The following is a 15,618-nucleotide window of genomic DNA, read 5'->3' on the forward strand; positions in this document are numbered from 1 at the left end:
TGTTTAAAACAAGCTTTAATCATTTGTGTTAAGCAAAACAACCCTCGTTCCAACACTGAATTAGATACTCGTTTGTCATGTAAGAAATGATCTAAGTTGTGTTATATGATTCGATATTATTATTATTATTATTATTATTTGTTTTGTTTTTAAATGGTGATATAGGAAATTTTACTGCACTTAATAAAAGGAGTTATTATCAGTAGAATGTTAGGATAACACATTCTATATTAGTTACGAAAAAAATTAACTTTATAAGAATCTCGTATAAAGGCACCTCTGAGAAATTTGTCTTTGCAAACAGACAAAAGTGTATATATATGTGTGCGCCTTTGCGACGCAGAAAATCTTTCACTTCTCCAAATATGGTTATGGAATGTAACGAAAGAGTAAATTTCCTCCCAATGCATTCTTAACCACAGTGCTTCATGGCTATTTTTAACTATTACCTTATCCATTGCAATAATAATCATTATTATTATCAATGCTAACCTTGTGAAACACACATCATGAACTGTTTTACATATTCATAAAATTTTATCTTTTTCAGTCCGTCGTTGCAGTTTGAAGCAGCATGGGCTTTGACAAACATTGCAAGTGGAACCTCAGCACAGACGCAGTCAGTAGTAGCAGCTGGGGCAGTGCCTCTTTTTCTTCAATTATTACATTCGTCACATCAAAATGTATGCGAACAGGCAGTGTGGGCATTAGGTAAGTTTCTGATTTATCTTCCTTATTTGAAGTCAATACTTGCCTTGAAATAACAACGCATTGTATAGCGTTCCCTTCTTATACCAACAAATATTGGTGTTTAGTAGCTGCTTCTGCAAGTGAAATAGTGATTCAAGGAAGACAATTCGAAAGTAAATCAGTAGGGCACTGCGTTGGGAGTAGTGTTAGCTCTGTGTTACCTTTCTGTGGGAATATTTTAACCTTTTTTGAAAGTTCGTACAAATTCATATGATAACAGTTGTTTAGAAATAAATTAATATTACACTTGCTTGATCCGCTATCGTCAGCGACTGATATTCTCGTACCGACAGGGCCACTATATTCATAAATTTACATTACAATTTAATTTGAAAGAGATATTTACAATAAATATAAAAGAAACCAACTAAATTTTGATTTATTAAAATTTAAGCATCGAGCTCTACTTTATAACATTCGTAGTCGCTTGGGGTATTCACATCCCCAAATAAATGTCATATTAATTACTAAAACGGACTGAACGAACTGGAATGAGAGATATGATTTACAAAATTTAATTGCTTTGAAATACACCACCATTACGTAGAATGTCGTTGTGTATTTGAATAAAAGTAGGTGGGCCACAGAATACTTCTTATTATTGAATGTGGGTCGCAGTAACAGCAAGTTTGAGAACCACTGCTTTATATGATTGTTGAAGTCGCTTTATAAAAATCCAGATTATCAATTACGGTAACGACTTAATTTAAAAGTTCAAGCATATATATTCTCTCTCTCTCTCATATATATATATATATATATATATATATATATATATATATATATATATATATATATATATATATATCGGGTGTTGCAAAATAAGTGTTAAAACTCTTGGGGGGTGACTCCTGCAACTGAGACAAGAAAAAAGTTTTCTTGAACTTTCGGCTATCGGACATATCTTCGGATCTACAAGGTGCCGAAAGCGTGGGAAAATGACTTTCGGACGCCAATAGTTCGGAAACTATCCAACGTAAAGAGGGCGGGTAAAAAATTCACTAAAGAAGTCATACCTACTGTATTGAATTTTGCACGTTTCACAATCTACCATGCACACGCAAGGGATTCCCCAAAGGAACGTAGGGAGTCCCGGATAATCTGCCAAATGAAAATTAGTCTAAATTGATATGAATTGATAGGTTATCTACCAGGTAACAATAATTCGTTTGTATTAAGTCGATATCTGGAACAAATACAAAATGGCGGACACCTTCATGCCCGTTGTGTGTGGGTGCATAATCGTCAGGAACGGATGCTGACCAACAGTGATGTTCTGAGTATTAAGTGTAGCAAATTTGTACTCAAATGCTCTAGAAAGACATCTGGAGTGTCCGTATAGCACAACAGATGAAGAAGGGTGATTCACATGTGTGGAAACACTTAACAAAAAATGCCCAGAAATGCACTCAAGCTCAGTAAACGTGAGTTCAAAGCATCGGAAATATAAGGATTAGCGTCAAGAATATGAAAACCATTGCCAATTCACCAATAATATTCCCTCAAACCGATGCAATATGATTTGCACGGTTGCATACCAATAAGGATGCAACAACTGAGGCCAAGTTGAAATTGTGCAAGGGGACTCACTAAGAAACTGGGTAAACTAAATTAATGTCACTAGTGGGATCGCATGATTGAAATGTAGCCATGTGTGTGTTGATATTGACATGTAGCTAATGAACAAATGTCAACATGTTCCACTACTGCTGGGACACCGTCCCACGTGCGAAAAATAGGAAAATAATTACTCTGGTCTTGAATCTGAAGCCGTGGGCTCCCAGTAGGATTGGAAACTGCGACCACGCGAGCGAAAGCAAGCGCTCCAACCCTGAGGCTTCGAGGGAGCCTCACTTTCTCTGTATTCATTTCTTTGAGGAGTACCCACTTTTGGCAAGCGCTCTTGTACAGCCTCCCAACATGCTTGTGTGTTTCATTTTGTTACTCCTACTGCACAGTTGCAAACAATCAGAGCTTTAAGACGTTTCTTCCTACTTCTCATGTCGTTTTATTTTCCATATGTATGGTGTTCCAGCAGTAGTGTTACATGTGCCGAATTGGTTCATTTTCGTCTTTGTCTTGGCATGTGCACTGCGTGTAAGATACGAATTTCTGGAGGTATTTGGGTAAAAGCAAACAATTCAGGACATTGAAGGGCAAAAATCATAATGCTTCCACCATAACATGCTATACATCAATAGAAAGAGAATGAAGTGTAGTTACATGGTTTGCAGAATTTGTTATGAAATTGTTGTTTATTGTAAAGTAATCAGCTTCTTTGTAACAGAAAGTGTATTAATGTGCTGTTGTGAAATGAAAGGGAAGTGCATGGTTTAGTTATTGTTCCACTGAGCATCTTTGCAATACTTTCACCATCCTTCATAGAAATGTCGTCTATGGAACGTTACCTTCCAGGCCAAAACAGAAATTTTCAGCTCTGTGTGTTTAGGCATCGCTAGTAGCAGTGAAATCGAGAAGACCCGTGGTGTTATGTTACGTACGTCACGGAAAAGGGGGTTAAGTTTATCCTGTACAATGAAAAGCGCGTGGACAACTTTCATTCGTTAAATTATTCAAATAGATCATACCTTCTAACAGTAGGAATTTACCGCAAACGTTTGTGACATCTGGTTAGCCAATAAAGTACGTGACCAACGAACTGAATGCGTGACGTACGTAACATAACGGTATTTGTTACGTACGTCACGGCAAATAATGTCTGGTCATGCCTGATACTAGCCTTCTTTAGCAGTTGAAACAATATATATTAATTGTTAATGAATCAAGTAGTATTGTTAGTACAAATGGCAGCACTGCATCGACTGCTGCGTGTTCATTAGAGACAGGATTGTCTTATCGTTGATTTCAGTTATGGTGTGTGTTGAAAGTGCACCATGTCATTTCTTTTCTGCAACTTCTATATATAAGTATGGAACCAGTTAGCCCCAGAAGTCCACAACGGAAAACGCTAGAGAAGTTAAGTGAAGAAGAAAAAGCAGCAAATCGTGAGAAAGAAAAGCATAGAATGCAGCAGTACCGAAAGACAATGTCAGCATCGAAGGCAAAAAGTGCGTCGACAGACAAAAATACGGATGCAGAAGTCCGCAGCGAAAGGAACCGAGAAGAATCTGTCCTATCTGGATCTAGTATGGGCTATCAGAATGCTGCATCGTTAACATAGCCCTAGAAGAAAACTCAGAGTGGTTAAAAAATAGTGGAGCAGTTTGGCGTGGCACAAAGGAAAACACAACATTATAAAAGCATCGTACTAAGAAGCAACACAAAAGCAACCGTAATTAATTTTTACAAGAGTGACAATATATTGCGAATGCTCCCTGGGAAAAAAAATACCGTTTTCATGTACAACAATGATGGGAAAAAGGAAAGATGCAAAAGAGACTCATGATGTTTTACATCAGCGAGACACACAAGCTCTTCATTACCGAATTTGCAAAAATATACCTATGAGTTAAACTAGTTTCCTGAACCTTCGCCCCAAAGAATGCATTACTGTATCTAAGTAGGATCACTTGTCTTGCTTGTCCATACTGTGAGAACATTCAAAAAATGATTGGCGCCAAAGTGAAATAGAACCAGCTACCAATGACAAAGAACGTGCTTCTTGACAGAGAACGTGCTCTGCATCGATGCTGTGATATGCGATACAGAGAGTGAGATATGTATGAAGAATAAGTGCATGACATGTACGAACGTAAAACATACATCCAAGGTCTGTTGTGTGAACCGGAAGATCGTGAGGAATGGGTTGAAGTTTATCAGTGGATGAGAGGCACCGAAGAAATTGTTCATTTTGACTTTCAATATGTGACAGAAATGGAGAAACAGTTACTAGTGTATCGGTGTCACATATACAACATAAGAAGACAAAACCAGAAGCTGAGCACCTTCAAAGAAGAAATGAAAATATAGATGAAGTGGTTTTGCAGACAGACTTCGCAGAAAATTACGCAATTAAGCATCAATACGAAGTTATGGCAGCCCACTGGTCAAACGCAGCCGATCCTACTGTCACTATTTACATCACAGTAGCATACTTCAGCAATGGAGAGCGAAGTTAGGGAGTAATATCTGACACGAAAAACCATGGTACTTTCCAAGTAGCCGCCTTCAACAATTTAAGATTTTGCTGGAATTGCCCATTAAAAAATACACCTGTGGACAGGTATCGGAAGAATCGGAGATCCATTGTCTATGTAAAGCTACTAAGTGAAATTGTACCAACAGAGTGGAACTTTCACGAAAGCTATCATGGTAGATGGGCACATGATGGAGTTGGAGCAAAGATGAAAAGAGAAGTTTGGTTCCGTGTTCTTCAAGGAAAAATAATAATGAAAAACGCTAGTGATTTCCATTCCGTCACTCCCAAAAATACCCAGCAAATTGAATACCTTTTTATATTGCATCAAGACACAGCCAACTGCGACTTTCCCTTTGTTATACACTTCATGGACGTGAACTTACAGCAACTAAAAACAATCAAGTACGCAAGATACGTTGTTCCTGCTAAAAGGTTTGTTGCTGTGATATATGAAAGACAAGTGCCGATCTTGAAAAACTCGTACCAATTGCACATTGCAATTTACAGCACCAGTGGAAGTGATACATATTCAGATCGAGATGAATCTGAGAAAAATATTTCGCAAAGTGTCAGAGACAAGTTGCTTCCTTCCCAAAATGTTGACATCAAAATCGGAAGTTATGTTGCAGTGGTGTATAAAGTCGAAGATGAGACATAAAACATGTGGGACACGTAACTGCTGTCGAAAGTGATGGAATGCACCGAGTGAAATACATGCGTGAAAGTGATCAGGGAAAAGACGCATTCTTTTGTCATCCACGTGTAGATGACTTTGATTCTGTGGAACGAAATCGCATCCAGAAAGTTCTTCCAAAACCCTGTGAGAAACGAGATCGCTACACTTTTGCCCACGAGTACCTGAAGGACTTGAACATTACTAATTAAAATGCACACTGTACATTTGTATGCACATATTTATATTTTTCACACTATGTTGAATTTTACGATGTCTGCTACTTCCAAACGACTGTGCGTTATCATCAATAAATATCAGTAACGTATATTTCTTCTATGGCTTTCCAATCGATCTCTCTTCGAGACTTTCAATTTTGAGTCTCCACTCCACAATTGTTTCTTCTAGTCAAAGTGCATGCTGTTACTTACGTCACGAAATATGTGCGTACGTAACGCTAGTTACGATTTTTTTTTGCTAAGATACCGATGCATAGAAAACTCCGGTTACAATGCAGAAATAGCATACCAGTAGTCACCTATACACGCAATTTTCTTCGAGCACACACATGCAACAGCAGAGCAGAATTTATCGTTTTCTTTTCGATGTCTGACTTCAATGTCCATTTCATTGTGCGTAGGTCGCGACGTTTTGCACATTTATGTAATTTGTTTTTGGTAATTGATTGATGTGTATTTTATATCACATTAAAGCTGCATTTGCTATCTGTCCAATAAAAAAAGAGGTAAAGCGATATCTTCATTATGAAGGCCGCTACACTCAAAGAAAATCAGAAAAGGAAGTCAACATGTTACGTACGTCACGTTGCTTTCACCCATTTTCCTCTATTTTGAGTACGTCATATGTCCCAGAAGACGTGGGACATGGTACAAGTTTATTTTCACGCTCTATCAGAATTTGAACCATGGATTAAGAGATTTCTTTTCATATGTGTCGACTGTGGGACAATGTCCCCAACAAAGAGGGACATTGATATAATCGTTTTCTAGTTACGTTCTACCGAAAAGTGCATCACATGTAATAGCAGAATGTACAACGTTATTTTCCTAGTTTTCGCACGTGGGACGGTGTCCCAGCTGTAGTGGGACATTTTGACGTTTGTCCATTAGCTACGTGTTGATATCACTACACACATTGGCCACATTTCAATATCAATCATGCGATCCCACTAGTGACATTCATTTAGTTTACCCAGTTTCTTAGTGAGCCCCCTTGCACAATTTCAACTTGGCCTCAGTTGTTGCATCCTTATTGGTATGCAAAGGTGCACATATTGCATCGTATTGATGAAATATTATTGGTGAAGTCGCAATGGCTTTCATGTTCTTGATGCTATTCCTTACATTTCCGACGCTTTGAACTCACGTTTACTTAGTATGAGTGCATTTCTGGGCATTGTTCGTTACGTATTAATAAATAAATAAAAACATTAGTCACCGTTTTCACCATTTGTTATGGAGACTTAGGACTCATCGTGTGTAATACCGGTTTATGATATAACAGTGTCTTATGGAAATTTTTCACAAAGACAGTTTGATTGCCTAGCGAGTTATGTATGATGCTATTTCTACCCAAGAAGGGATTCTGTACGTCAATATTTCCAGAAGGATGATTCAGACCGTGAGAAACTCAGCACTCTTGTGAAAAAGCAGGCACATGTACAGGCGCATGTAACACATGCCCTTTATCCACCTGTGTGACAGGCACATGTGCAGATGCCTGAAAATGACCCCAGTTTAAACGCCCTACACATGCATGTTGAGCAAACATGTATAGGGCATGAACAGGTATTACTGCACATGTGTTTGTACGGTAGATACCCTAATAGATCTACCATAAAAACGTATGTAAAGTGCCTGTCAACGAAGAAGACGTGCGAGTACAGCCGCTGTACCAGTATAGAACATGTGATGTACGTGTCATGTATAATGTCTGTAACATGCATGCTGAGCACAAGTTATATGCGTGTATGATAAATAGCTTTTACCTGGTACATGTGAAAAGTACTTGCGAAATATGCATGTCAGATGTAAGAACCGCATGTAATGTATATATACATGTAAAAACCATACATGTGACTTGCATGTTGCGGGTATGGAAAACAGCTGCTGCTTGCATATAACAGGTGGAAAACATGGAAAACCATACAGGTGACATGCATGTTACAGGTGGAGAATTTATAAAAATTGTACATGTGACAGGTACATGCCACATGCATGTTACGGGTGTGGAAAACCTCTACTGCTTGCATGTAGAAGATGTAAAACATGTATAGTAACATGTAAGAAACATGTGTTCTGTTAATTATTCGCCATTTTGCAAACTGTTATCACCCTGCCACCTGGTGAGTCATAACGGAACCTGCAATGACATAAACAAAACTTTATAGTATGCTCTTTCGATTGGTTATTATTACAAATAGGTGGACATTAAATATTGGAAGTTATAAGACTTTAAAACCTGATGAATCATGTGTAATAACTATATATATATATATATATATATATATATATATATATATATATATATATAAATATGTGTGTGTGTGTGTGCTGCCTGGGTGCCAAACGTATAGACCAAAAGTAACCAAATTTTGGTCACGAGTACCTTGGTCCAGGCCCGAGACCGAGAAAGCTTTTTTTTCTTCTTTTTTAAATTCGAACTAGGGGTCACAGGGGACCAGCGATTTAGCAAGGCATGTAAAAAGTCTAAAATGACCGATTAGCGTCGCACAGGGGCGTCATTTAGGGGGCAGGGAGGGGCTATTGAAATTTATATAGATTTTATCAATAGAATAGTAGCAAATCAGCAAAAAACGCAAAATTTTAATTATATCAAGGGGTATTGCCCTCCCCCCCTGCCAAGACAAATCTGAAATGACGTTCCTGGTGTCACATCCATAGTTCTCGGGGTCTGTGAAATCAATGGTAAAACTTACGGAAATCAGCATCCAAAAAAATAGGTTTGTTTTCTTCTCTTCATCCTGTATTCAACCGAAGGTGTAGAAATCAAGTTTCCGATTTCAACATTGTAAATAATAATAATAATGATAATAATAAAAACTAATTACAGCAACAGATTTGTTTTTTCGGAAATTGATTCAGAATCTGAAGAAAATATACTATCTCCAAACGTATCTATAAACACCAGAAATTGTAAAAGTTTGCTACTTCTGGTTTTTCGATATAAATCTCTCTAGAGCAAAAATGATAACAGATAGCTGGACATGACCTTTTAATATCAATTTGTTGTTCCAACAGTAAGTCTAATCTCCGACCTTATCCATCTATTGAAATCGAAAAGCGTATGTATTTCCGATGTGAATATTGAATTTGCATATTTTGGAAGTCTGCATGAGTTTCACACTTTGAAACGAAACTCACTTTTTGCTATCATAAATCTTCAACTTGTATGTATGTAACTGAAGAGGTGTTTCACATTGGTAGAATGTTAGCTTGGCATTCAGAAGGTTCTAGTATCGATTCTTGCGTGCGGCCGCCCTGGCTACAGTTCCCCAGTCACACCAGGTGAATACAGGAATGGTAGGCTACTTTACAACACAGGGCCTGACCACTGCCGTGCCAGTTACCTCCCCTTCCCCTATCCGGATCTGTAACTTAGGTGTCGAAGATCACAAAATAATTTATGTCAAGTGCATGCTTCTTACATGTTTACGTTTATTTGTACAGGTGCTGTATATTGCATGTTTTTAACTTCTGACTTTTGCATGCTAGTGTACATATTATCGTATCCTTTTATCCATTTGCATGTACTTTCCAAGTGTTTTACATGTACATGGTAAGTACCTGAGCATACGGGGGAAATCTTGCATTCCCCATGCATGTGGCATGTAGTTTCCGATACATAGTGATTTACCTATCTTATATTCCCTGTACATGTACGCTTTATCTCCGTCTGCTAGGTACAATACATGCACCTGTGACATTCATTTTCCGTGGATGCATGTTCCTTACCTGTTTTCATTTATGTGTACAAGTATTGTACATTCCATGTTTTTCACTCCTAACTTACGCATGTAAACATGTAATTTACATTGCATTTTGTCTATCGTTCTGCAGGTACTTTGCATGTGTTTTACATGTACATGTTAAGTGCATGGGCATAAGACGAAAAACTAGCATTTCCCATGGATGTGACTGATAGATTACAGGCACATGCCATCAATTTGAATCATTTTTTTGAACATACCTATTGCGTTTGTATGTCCCAGGTATATTACATGGACCTGTATTATGCATGTACCTTGGTGTATGTACATTACATGTCTCCTTGATATGTACAAATACTTTTCATTGCATGTTTGAGAACTTCTGACATTGAACACCATCTACACATGTATCACATGTTTATAGCCACAGGTAGATTCACCTGTCAGTGGGAAACTAATATGCTTTTTACAGCTACAGGCGCCTGTATAGTACCTGTTAAAGTCACATGTACCTGTACATGCACAGAACATTGCCTGGAATTTGTCACATTTTCATATGGGCAGGAAGAACTGGTCTTCCACTTTATTACATCTTCCACTGGTCTTTATTACATCTGTACTAAATGTAATACAAACGTTCAAAAAAAAAAAAAAAAAAAAAGTCTGAATGCAGATAATACGATGAAACAGATGAGGAAATGGTTGGCTGTGAGGTGTAAGTGGAGGTTAAAATACACATCTCTTCTGCACATTCTTTCTATTAGAATATTGAAGGAGAGTTTGTTTTTTCAACGTAATTTGCGCGCTATAAAATATCAGCGTTCAATTGTATGTGGCACTGAACTTTTTTTGTGTTTGCCTGTGTGTGTGCGTTTTTCCTTGGGTGGTGTTGCCTAATACTTACAAATGCAACGTTACCATTAATAGAGGGGCTGGGGGAGGTGGACCAATTTAGTGAAATTATGGTGAATAGAAGTCATGTTTTAAATTGGGCTGGCCGTCGACACGTTAGCGTAAAAGACAGTAACTTAATTCACTTATGTTGTGGGTCTAGGTAAATGGCAACGTTGCATTTTCGTTTAACATTGAGCACATAAAGAGTGCACAGCCCAAACGGCTAGTCCAATTTTAAAAAATCCTTCACTTTAGATTGAAAACATCATGTTTGGAAAATGTTTTTCCGCTTACATTTTGTTGTAACTATGATAATAACAGTAATCCTATGTCAGATGACTTTTGAGACACCCTGTATATTTAACAACTACGAACGTGAGATCTTTGACACTATAGATACATGTATCAACAAATATATTAAATAAATGTATACTCTTCAAGTCATTCAAAACTTTCCATTATGACTAAAAGCTTGTAAGGTTACGTTAAGTTTGGTTGGCAGGACTTTTATCTGGCACTGGCTTCCCCTTGACTGTTATATCACCTTCATTTCTACTTTATTTGAAAGATAATGGACTGTAGATTTGGAAAATTAATTCAATTTTAACATTAAATTCACTTTGATTATATTAATAGTTCGTGAAACAGAAAAAAAAAAAACTAAAATTTCGAGAATGAATCTTTCTAGCCTGGTTATCCCGCTTCTCTGAACCCCCACACACTTCAACACAAACAACACGTATACTTAGTGATTATTTGATACCTGTGTGAGTGAATCGAGCAATAATGTGCCAATACCTTACTTGCATCAATGGCAATAACACTTTCTGGTGCGTTGGCCTTGAAGGTTAAATGAGAATTACTAACCGAAGCATTCAAAAAACCACTAATTTTATTTTACAGTCTCTTAGAACATACCTTAAGGTTTAATTTTTAAAAAAAGGGCGGCAAGGTAATTGGTCCGCCTTACAGCGATAATGCGCATTATGTAAAAGTAGAAATTTACACAAAAAATTAACTATTTTGAAGTGCAATTGTACATTTTTCACCCTTAATTTACAGCAATCTTGATGGTGTTTTTATTATTATTATTATTATTAGCTCTATAAACTTACATAAACTTCGGGTAGAAACTTCCAAGTGATACATTGCTTAGATACTGAGATATGAATTTTTGTATTAAGCTCTACGAAATATTAAATGGCCTCGAGAACGACCGGGATGCCTGAAATTCTGAAACTTTGGTCTCGTATTTCTCACAAACTATTAGGATTTCGGAAGAAAAATTTTACAGGTCTTCATACCATAGTAGTGTTAACAAGTACACGAAGTTTCATTAAAATCTGAATTGGTGGGTGACATGACCTGGGTGATTTGACGTGGAATGAGCCTTTCTTTCACTTCAGGTTCATTACTTAAATATAACTTGCTGGAGAACTGTGTGTTGTTATTGATAGATCTTTTAAAATGCAATATATATAGTCACTAAGGTAAAATTTAGCCATCACTTTGAGCATTTCTCAATTTGAAACCACAATGTCCTTACACCTCTCTCTCTCTCTCTCTCTCTCTCTCTCTCTCTCTCTCTCTCTATATATATATATATATATATATATATATATATATATATATATATATGATGGCTAAATTTTACCTTAGTGACGTGACATAAAACTTTAATGAATTTGTTTTATTCCTTTTTCAATGGGGAAACATACTGTGTTAAACGTATTTTACAGTTTTGGCTGTCAGTACTGTTTTACTAAATGCTTGCCAATCTGATAGTAATTTATTTTAATTTTTCAGGTAACATAATTGGCGACGGCCCTCATCTTCGTGATTACGTAATTAATTTGGGAGTTGTTCAACCGTTATTGTCTTTTATAAAGCCAGAAATTCCAATAAGTTTCTTGAGGAATGTAACATGGGTTATTGTGAACCTGTGTCGGAACAAGGATCCACCACCACCAGTGCAAACGATTAAAGAAATACTTCCTGCATTAAATATTTTAATCCATCATACTGATATTAATGTAAGTTGCTTTTTTTGTTTTCTCTCTTTTAAGTCATGAATAATGCACACTTGTCTTTCTAGTAGAGTAAACATATAAGAAATTGAGAACAGAAAACTTATATCGTGTAATTGTAAAATAAGGCATAAAAAAGGAGACAAAATAAATTGTTGTGAAGGCATTCTAAAGTACCTGGCATATTAGAAAATAGGACTGGCAACACTGTGCACGAACCGACAATGCTACCACCTCCACCTTTATACTTCAGTCAAGTAACCGCGTGCCGTTGACTTAGTATAAGTTTGATTTTATAGGAATTGGTACACGATTGCTGAGAGCGTCTGAAATGGAGTTACATTTGTGAAGTGCGTTAGGAAAATGGACCGGGAAAGGCTTGAGCAACGGTGTTCTATCACATTTTGTGTGAAGTTTGGAGAATGTGCTACTGTGACTTAAAAAGTTACGGAGAGTTTATAGAAAATACTTCCATCCAGGGTACAGGTGTTCAGATGGCTCAAGTCCTTTTTAGAAGGCCGAGAACAAGTGGAAGACAAACCTCACGTGGGAAAGACCTTCAACCCCAAGAACGGAAAAGAGTAAGTGAACTCTCTTGTAAGAACAGATTATCGATTGACAGTGAGAATAATTAGTGGAGAGTTATATTAGAATGTGTTTACCGACTGTCAAATTTAAACACAGGATTTGGACATGAGAAAATTCCCGACAACGGACTATACCATACTTGAGTCTCCATCAATGATATTTGGCCGAAAAATGCATTCCTGTGGTTCCTCACCTCCCCTATTCTCTGGAGCTCAGTCTCTGTGACTTCTTTTTGTTTTATATTTTCAAAAACCACGTAAGAAGACTTCATTTTGATACTTCGGATTAATATCCAGAAGAGAGACTCCGACAAGCTGAAAGGTATTGCAGCAGAAGTCTTCCAGCACTGCTTCGAAGACTGGAAACAAGGTCTCCATTGCTGTGTAGCTTCCCAAACGGACTGTTCTGAAGGTGATAACACTGATTCATAAAAATAATAAATTTCTTTATTAGAAGGAAATCAGTCTCATTACTTTTCTAGCAAACCACCTAATCTATTGAGACCCTAGGCGTAATTCAGGATAAATAGTCTTTATTATGAGCTACTTTCAGTACACTTCTTCGTCGAGAAAAAAGCTACAAAATACAACTTAAGTCGGCGATGGAATTACATATTCGACGTAGTTTACACGGACACGTCTTTTGTTAACTCTTTTTCAGTGTTCCATCTGCATTTTGTTTATAATATTTTAACCTAGATTTCGAACGTATGGCGTGATTTCATCGCTAAGAATTCTACTAATTTAAAGAATTGTGCGCAATTATTGTAATATAATTTTAATTGTTAAAAATTTTATCATTTTAGATTTCCTGATATAGCTTTACCTGTTATCACATCTCCCTTAACTAATATTGTGAACTACTCTTTATCGAATGGTAAATTCCTTGATCCCTGGAAACTAGCTAAAATTCTGCCATTACCAAAGAAGCCTTGTATTAAATCAACTAGTGACCTTCGGCCAATAAGTATATTGCCAGTTCTTTCAAAGGTAATTGAAAAGTTAGTGCTTCAGCAAATGATTTCATATATTGATAGCTCTGGCATACTTCCATGCGAACAATCTGGGTTTCGTAAATTTCACAGCACTTCTACTGCTTTGTTAGGTATTAAAGACAATGTGCTTCATGCACTAAATGACAAAAATGTGGTCATACTAGTTTTATTAGACCTCTCAAAGGCATTCGACCTTGTACAGCATGGTGTTCTCTTAGCAAAAATGAAATACTATAACTTTTCAGTAAATACCATAAAATGGTTCGAATCCTATGTACATAAGAGAAAACAGCAAGTTACTTTACGTAGTTCCTCTCATTACAAAATTTCTGAAGCTGCTGTACTTGATAGAGGTGTTCCACAAGGCTCAATTTTAGGGCCAGTTTTGTTCACCTTATACACTGCAGATCTGGTATTTGTTGTACAGCATTCAAAGATGTACTGTTACGCAGACGACACTCAATTGTTTATAAAAGCCTTGCCTCAGGACTTACCACAAGTTCGACTCCTTAACCAAGATCTTAAGGCTATCAGTAACTGGTGTATTGATAACGGTCTTATTATTAATCCCTTAAAATGTACTTATACTGTTCTAGGTTCCGCTAATCAAGTTAATAAAATTGCTCCGGACAAATTAGAATTACAAATAATGGACTCAAACATTAGCTATTCACCTTGTGTTAAAAGTCTTGGAGTACAAATTGACGATAAACTTTCTATGAATAATCACGTCTCTACTCAGTGTTCAAAAGCTTTAGGAATACTAAGAAACTTGTACAAAATACGAGACTGTCTGTCCAAAGATACCAAGCTACTCCTGACACAAACGCTGATACTGTCTTTGTTTGATTATTGTGATGTTGTGTATGGCCCGCTTCTAACAAAAAGCAATGCCATTCTGATCCAAAAGGTACAAAATTCATGCATCCGCTTCTGTTACAACATACGAAAATTCAATCATATTTTGCCTATTCTGAACAGTAATAGCATGCTGACAATGTCCAGAAGACGACATTTGCATTATTGCTCTCTCATTTATAAAATTCTTAAAACAGCACGTCCCGCGTATTTATACAAGAAACTCACTGCTAGGTCAACTATTCACACTCACTTAACACGCAAAAGAAATACGTTTGATATTCCACACCATAGACTCAAGCAAACCACTGCGGCATTTTCAGTATTAGCACCAAGGTCATGGGATGCTCTACCAAATGTAGTAAAAGAAGCTAACACATTTAATTCTTTCAAGAAAATGTTAAAAATGTATTTACTCAGCCAACAAAATTTAAGTTCAGGTACCCATGATTTGTATTCTATCACTTGAACCACGTAAATGAAATCAGACTTGACTTTGTACATATTCTTTATTAAATAATCATGCATTATAAAAATATTTCATCACCCTCCTCCCTACATTGTGAATTACAAGAATAGCTTATTTTGTCTCTATGTTATTGATTGGTATGTTTTTGTTTTCATGTTTGTATTTGTATGTTTTTTTTTTCTTTCTTCACTTGTCGTACTTGTGCGTGTGTGTGTGTTTTGTTAAAAGTACTTTTTTTTTTTTTTTTAAATCGTCTTACTGTATACCTGTATTTTTCTTGTATGTAACCGTATCTT

At 36.7% G+C, this 15,618-nt stretch overlaps 1 protein-coding gene across 1 annotated transcript in view; it reads left to right on the plus strand.

Annotated features, from left to right (window-relative positions):
* The window catches only part of Kap-alpha3 (karyopherin alpha3), a 311,578-nt gene that overhangs the window by 118,005 nt on the left and 177,955 nt on the right, over positions 1-15,618 (plus strand). The window contains exons 4-5 of the mRNA XM_081769270.1: positions 551-711; positions 12,193-12,419. Coding sequence (XP_081625396.1) covers positions 551-711; positions 12,193-12,419 — 388 coding nt within the window. The remainder of the gene's footprint in view (positions 1-550; positions 712-12,192; positions 12,420-15,618) is intronic.

Source organism: Thermobia domestica, chromosome 8 (assembly GCF_964235325.1).
Source record: "Thermobia domestica chromosome 8, izTheDome1.hap1.1, whole genome shotgun sequence".
Lineage (NCBI taxonomy): Eukaryota > Metazoa > Arthropoda > Insecta > Zygentoma > Lepismatidae > Thermobia > Thermobia domestica.